This window comes from Rhamphochromis longiceps, linkage group LG18 (assembly GCF_057381845.1).
Source record: "Rhamphochromis longiceps isolate RC_006_pf linkage group LG18, R_longiceps_female_GT1.1, whole genome shotgun sequence".
NCBI lineage: Eukaryota > Metazoa > Chordata > Actinopteri > Cichliformes > Cichlidae > Rhamphochromis > Rhamphochromis longiceps.
The window spans coordinates 13572102-13579476 of record NC_140574.1 but is presented as its reverse complement, the minus strand read 5'-3'; the positions used below and the strand labels follow the sequence as shown (position 1 = coordinate 13579476).

Here is a 7375-nt window from a genome sequence, read left to right as displayed (position 1 = left end):
GGATGGATTATCTCACTATGGCAGATGTGCCCACTACCACACATTTGGACTGATTTGTGACCACTGTTTGGGAGGGATGGTTATATTGTGTATCTGGAATGAATTTTAGGTCTCTACGTCCATCCCATGGGGAATGGGAGCAGTAACAAAGGTGTTGCGTTTATATTTTTGTTGAGTGTATGTGATCAATTTCAACTGCTCATATACTTGAACATGAGTCAAAAGTTGGTAACTGTCAGCATTGGTTTTGATTATTTTAAAAAACATAAAATCTTATATGACCATACAAAAAATGTTATGTTTCTGAGTTTACAAACCATGAGCTTTTTTACATAATTCGAACAACATTCAAATTTGTTTCATATCCACATAATGTGCCACATAATATTACAAAATAATTAAAACATCAAAAATAAACAAAATAAAAAGAGTTAAAAAAAAACAGTCAATTTACTATTGAAGTTATGCTAGTATGGCTAAACGAACAGTTAGGATGTTTTTCTGTGATGACCATTCTGAATAGGAAAATAGTCGTTATTAGTCACGACACAGAGAGCCCTATTGATGATGATCAGCCAGGAGGAAGTTCTCAATAGTGTCCTGTGTGATCTGCTTGTAAGTCACATTCTCAAACCTCACAAACTGAAAACACAAATCCACTCAAATGAATGCCACTCTAAGCACCTCCATTCCCTTTTATTAAGAATCACACATAAGTTTGTATACGTGATTTATTTAAATGTCATTTTAAATGTGATTATACCTTTTGATCTGAGAAGGTTGGTGACTTCGTTCCTGTATGGCTCATTTTGATCATTGTAGCCTGATTTGCCAATCCAATCTGTAATGGTCTTTACATCATCATCTGTTATAACACCTTTGTTTTGAAGCAGAGAAAACCATGTCTTTACCATCTCTGTGCTGTGTTTCTGAAAGCTGTTTTCAAAAATTTCAAGCCTGGTGTTACTCATTGAGTTGTTCTGAAAGTCTTTGAAGTCCTTATTATGATCCAACCAGAATCTTGGCATTGAACCAAGGATTGTCAGCTTGAAGGTGCTCTTTATATCATTATTACTTATGGCTGCAGCCAAGAGGTCTCTGAAGGCTGGTGATTTTGTACTGGGAAATTCACGATGGACTTCTGTAGGTACATAAACAGTTGGAAGTTCCCGACCATGAGAACTGTCCACTTTAGAAATGAGACTTCGATCCAGAGGAGATGAGTTTGTTGCCACTTCAAGCATGGCCTCTGCTAATCTGCTATTCTGGTTCTGTTTATGGGCCTTCAATATACTACTGACTGGTGGCTGGTGATCTGCATTGATGAACTTTCCAAGTCCTGGATTTTGAATTGCATATTTATGCCAGTTTTTGTATAACTCTACTTTTCCAACCTCTCTCTGAAGTATCTTTTTGCATTCATTTATTATCTTTCTTGGTTCACTTTCCTCTTCCTCTCCCCTCATTGCTTTAGTTAATTCTTTCCGGTTGATGAAAGGCTCCCATTGGCCTGGGTAACGGAGGAGAGCATCAGCCTCCAGGGATTGGAGGCGATTTGCTTCCAAAGTGATCTCTTCTTCACTGGCTTGTGGTTTCATTCCCCGTGCCAAAGCATGAAACAAGCAGCTCTTTCCCTTACTTTCTATGCTCATTGTCTGGTTATTCATGTGCACATCATAATGACCATCAGGATACTGGACACTCTTTGGTCTGTAGACTAATGTCACAGTTTTTTTAGCAGGTCTAGTGTCTGGGCTCAGCTCTTGCATTTTGGTAAGTCTTCCATTGCTGTCCTCTGTTAGGATGACAACTTTAGTGCCAGTGGCTTCTGACAGAACTCTGATATCAAGGATGGTGCCTGCAGTCGTGGAGTTCTTGATCTTTTCAGCATATGATTGTGAGTGTTGACCTGCATGTCCTACAAGTTTGTGATTAGAATTTAGCTTTCTTGGCATGCATGCAATGTGTCTGGTGTTCTGTCCAGCTTTGAGGTTTTCCTCTGTTTTGCGACACTTTAAGCCCTTTCTTATGTAACGACCAATTGCACCATTTGCCTGGCCTTTAACAATAGAAACTATGTTACTGGAGACCATGTAGACACTTTGGATACCTCCCAGAAATGCTGTTGTCTTTCTGTGGCTATGTAATTTAGCTTTACCAGTCACTGTGGAGAGGAATGGATTCAGCATGTTCTTCCAGCTGAGGTCTTCATAGAATGGCTGTATTGCCTCTTTGAAAATGGCCAACAGTTTATTCTTCCTGCTCTCGTCCTTCAGGAGATCGTGACGTTGCTTTTTATCATCAAGTTGTGAGAGAATAATGAGATCTCCTAATGTAGATAAAGGCTCTTTTTCTATTTTTAATTTCACTTTATCTTCAGTGTCATTTAGTGTTTGAGTCAGTATTTTCCCTTCAGTCTTTCCTGGTGCATAGCTGATTTTTTCTTTTAACATTTCTTTACTTGTGTGTTTTACTACATTCTTCAAATTAGTCTTTAAGACTACACTGAAGCCATCTTTAGCCTGTCTTGAAAGGAACATTGACATTGATTTATGCTGTTTACCAAATTTAAATAAGGTTTTAAAACATTTGAATCCATTTGATATCAGCTTTCCAATTCCTGACGCAATAAGAGAGACATCCAAATTTTGGATATAGCCTCAGTAATGTTTTTGTCAAAGTAACTATACATTATGCACTTGGTTGTTAACTGTTTTTCCAGGCCGTTTGGGTTACTGTTTGTTGAGTCTGCAGAGGACATTTTTACAAATTGAAGACAGCCTGTTAGTTCCTCAATGAGAGTGGTATTATAAATATCTTGAAGATTTTCACAGTATTCTGAAAACAGGTTCATCTCAGCAACATCATTCATCATGTGATTTATCTTTTCTGCTGCAAGTTTCTCCAGAGAGGACGCTGTGCTGAAAGATGGCTGTAGTTGTTCAGTGGAGATGATTACCTGACCAGATCCAGGTTTACCTTTGCATGCAGTTTGACCAAAAGCCTGGAGTTCCACTCTTGTGTTCTCAGAGAGTAAGGAGAGGATAACAAATAATCCTCCATTATTGTTCACCTCTGTGGAAACCTTTATGTCTGTGCCACGTCCAGCAAGGTTTGTTGCAACAATGACATCACCGGGAAACAGCTCCTTGTGTATTTTGCTCAAACTGTCTCTGTCACTGCGGCAGTAGAGAATAATTTCAACTGGGATGCTGCCTGGAGTCCTAGCTTGCTGTATATCTGTGTGGTTTTTTATGTAATCAGTTTTGATCAGCTTTGTTACATAAGTTATTAGGTTGATTCACTCAGTTTTTGTTCAATATTTTTCATCTGGCGTATTTCATAAAAAAGAATGTCCGTGCCTTTTGTTTCTTCATCTTTATACCACTGCACCATCTGCCTCACTGTGGACCACCAACCACCAGGTTCAGATACAGGGCTTGAGTCAGGAGGAAACTCTCAAAACTCCACATTATGACTGGCTGATGGATCCCAAAAGGGACTGCATATGATTGGAGATGCATTGTAGGGAAACTCCTTCAGATATATCCAGAGACAGAGCACAGAGCTCTGTGATGAACACCTGAGTGTGCTGCAGAGTGCTGATGGATGTCATTAAACAGACGCTTTTCCAGGACTGAAAGGATCTCACTAAGCTGATTAGCTGTGAGCTGACTCAGACTGAGATTTGAAACTGGGAGACTGCATTTCACCGAGAGGATTTCAAGAAACTCAGCACTGTCACTGCCTGATTCGTAGTTGGCTTCACATTTATCCAGATGCCCTATTAAGCCATCTCACTGTGACTCAAATTAATCTGAGATCTGGGCACTCAGTTTTTTCAAGCTGCTCTTTAGCTTGTTGGTGAAATTCTTGTAGTCTTTGATTCAGTTTTTCTTTCTGTCTTTCCTCTTTCTTCTGCTCAACTCATCGTTAACAACTGGTTTGTTGTATTCCCTTCCACTGAACACATGTATGTATCGTTCATGAATAGTACTTTGGTATAATTTATGAAAATGATATTCATGGAGACAGGACTTTATTCACAGCATCTCAGTTTGTCACCCATGTGACTTTCATTTGAAACTTTGTTCCCTGTTTTGATCTGAACAGTGACGTGGTACTTTCTGAAAGATAAAATAAATAAATAACCAAATTAGAAATACTTTTTGATATAACAGCCAACTCATGAGCACTTTATGAGACTTCATTCATTAGAAAAAAGAAAAAAAAATCAGAAAACAAACGTAATTTAATTTTGAAGGTTCTCCTCTTTATATCACTGTCTCACTTACTTTGGTGCAACAGCATCACAGCCAGTACTTTTGATCTCTTCCTAGAAGGTCTGTTTAGCCAACATGCCTTCTTGCTCTACAATTTCATCATGAACCTCAATCTTGCACAGAGGATGAACATCATCTGTGTGCACTGCCTGACTGTCAAGGATAATCCTGATGATGAAATCTAGATCCCCAGCTAGAATTCAGAGACCAAACAGGAATCTTCAAAGGTCAGTGCATTCAGGCCTGAAGTTCGCACATAGATCAGAAATTAAAGTCTTATAATATGCAGTTAGGCTAATCATTTTAAATCTCTACACAAAATGATAACCATGTAAAAGTCTTTTGGGATGAAAATCTCAAACTGCTTGCCAGTTCACTCCTGAACTTTCTTGACAGGCATTGATTTCTCAGTTCAAATGGTTTGGAGTTATAAGTCCTCTAAGCAGTGACCAAGCCTAACATCAACAGAAAACCCTAAAGGGTAGTTTCACATGTACTAATGAACAGATAGATTCAAAGGAACATATTATGTGAACAGAGAAGAAGTAGTCCAACCATTAATGGGAGCCATTAGTAATATCCCATTGGTGCTGATATGCTAAAGCCATTCCAAGAAAAAGGCCTCTACACTTCCTACTGGTTTCTGAGCGCTGTAACCATCAATAATTTTGTTTTCTCAATTTCAAGGCATTTTTATTGACATGGTATAAACTGATTAAACGTTTGCCAAAGTGACTCACCTGGTTCCAAAACTTTTAATGCCAAGAAGCACCAACTTCAGTGTACTGGAATGTGAAAATTGCCTTGGCCTTGTTATATTCCATTTCTTCAAACTAGAGCATGCTACTGGACTTTCGTGAGGATCTGTTGAAATGACAAAGGTGGTGCAATTTTGAATTTGGCAAAATGTGTGCGAAATCAAACATATTTTTTCTATGTTCGCATAGAAAAACAGCAACATGGAAGAAGGAACACAAGAAGCTGGAGAAGTACCAAGGGCTCAGAGAAGAGCTCGAGAAGATATGGAGGGTAAAGGCAGCAGTGGTCCCAGTGGTAATCGAAGCATTCGGTGCAGTGACCTCCAAGCTAGACGAGTGTGTCCAGCAGATCCCAGGAACAACATCTGACATCACTGTATCTATCCAATAAAAGCTAAAAAGCCTTTATTGGATAGATACAGTGTAGATTGACAGGAAAACGGGGAAAGAGTGAAGTGGGAAGACATGCAACAATTCCACAGATCAGACTCGACCTGGGCCTACTGCTCTCGAGCCATACGGCATATGGTCGCCTGCTCACCCACTAAGCTTAACTGGTGACCAGGGGAATTTTTTGCATACCAAGAGTATGTGAAGGTGTGAATGCAGTAACCAGTTGATGTACACCACAGCAGTAGTGATCCTTGACATACTTAGAAGTTAAACAGTTACAAGAAGCAGTATCGAACTAGCGAACCCTAACCTTAACCCAGATAGCCTGCGAGTTTAAACAATTCTCACTACATACCAAGTGGTCTAAACATTCCCAAAAATATGGCATTATCTCAATTATGTTTCCTGAAGACCTAAACTTAAGTAATCAATATAAATTGTCTAGTATAGCACAAAACTTTGTGTTAGTAAGTAAAACAGTTACATGTTTACATGTTTCCTTCATCTGGAGATTTAGATGGATGCAATTTAACACAGAATGACTGTACTCCTTGTATGTTGAATAAAGTAAGACAGGGTGTCTGTGTTATTTTCTTTATTCAAAAATGCTCCCCTGGAAAGTCTGTGGAGAGTCCATCCGTTATTCGAACCTTGGATGTAGGAGGAACAATGCGGTTTTTGTCCCGGACCAGCTCTTTATCTTCTCGAGGACATTTGAGGGAGCATGGGAGTTTACCCATTTTTTTTCTTGACTGGGAGATAGCATTTGACCGTGTCCCTCGAAGTTCTCTCTGGGAAGTTCTTTAGGAGTATAGGGTGTCTGGCCTGTTACAAGCCAGGAGATAGCTGTGGAGAGGGAGGTCTGAGCTTCTCTGCTTAGGTGAAACAGGAAGAGCAATTCATTCTTATTACATTACATTATGTGGAGCGATCTGCCTTTAGAGATGAGACAGGTTTCTGTTCTTAAATCACTCCTGAAAACCCATATCTTCACCCTGGCCTTTGACTCCTTGTGAGATGTTGGTTTTTTGTTCTAGTTTTATTTCAGATGTTTTAGTTTAATTTATGCTATTTTATCTTTTTTTTTTTAAAATATAGGGCTGTTTTAATTCTGATGTATTATGTGTTTTATTTTTTACTGTTTTGTTTTATTCTATTGTTCTTAACTTATTTAAGCTACAGCACGTTTGGCCTGTGCCTTGTATTTTAAAATGCTTTATAAATAAAGATGGATTGGATTGGATTACCTTCCTCTGGAAGTTTAATTGGCAAAAACTGTCTGTGCAACAATGTCCATATGAAGTGAAACTAAACTTAGCCAAGAGATTATATCTCCATACCAGGAATGTTTTACCTGTTTTACTAGATCTCAGGATGTAGATTGTTTTGTTAGGATGCTACTGTTTGCACAGACTGATTGCACTTGTCACATGTTGTATTAGACAATACAGTAGAACACAGTGTTATCCGGGTTATTTTCATTGGTCAAATTCTTGAAGACCTAACCTTGACTGCACAAAATAATAGGAATGGCCTGTTTTCACTGAGATGAAACATGACCTTTTCCTGTTGCTTTTTATGATACAATAGTAGTGACAAAACCACTCAGTGTTAAAAATCTGGTACCATTAAATAAATGAAAATGATTTAATATGAACAACAAAGTTTACCTGCCCAGCCAGTCTTTTTTATTTTGGTTGGTTATCTTTTGAATTTTAAAGTATGTTTACTTCATAATAGTGTACACTTGCAATTCTTACTCTTTACTTGTATCTTGATTTATCTTGATGTTTTTTCATTACTCAGAATGTAAAGTTAATGTAGAAGCACTCAAATAAAGGGCAGATAGTCTAAGATTATTAAGTTGTGTGGATTAAAACTCAAACTGAAATTCAACGAGTGGCTTCATGCATTGTTAGGACAAAATTCACAGATTTGCAT

General features: G+C 38.3%; 1 protein-coding gene across 1 annotated transcript; it reads right to left on the bottom strand.

Annotated features, from left to right (window-relative positions):
• Positions 1-462: 462 nt before the first annotated feature.
• LOC146647876 (uncharacterized) lies at positions 463-2093 on the bottom strand. The gene is made up of 2 exons (XM_085390032.1): positions 764-2093; positions 463-515 (listed from the first exon to the last, which is right to left on the bottom strand). Exons 1-2 carry the CDS (start codon positions 2091-2093, stop codon positions 463-465), a joined length of 1383 nt encoding a protein of 460 aa, XP_085246158.1.
• Between the last annotated feature and the right edge of the window lie 5282 nt (positions 2094-7375).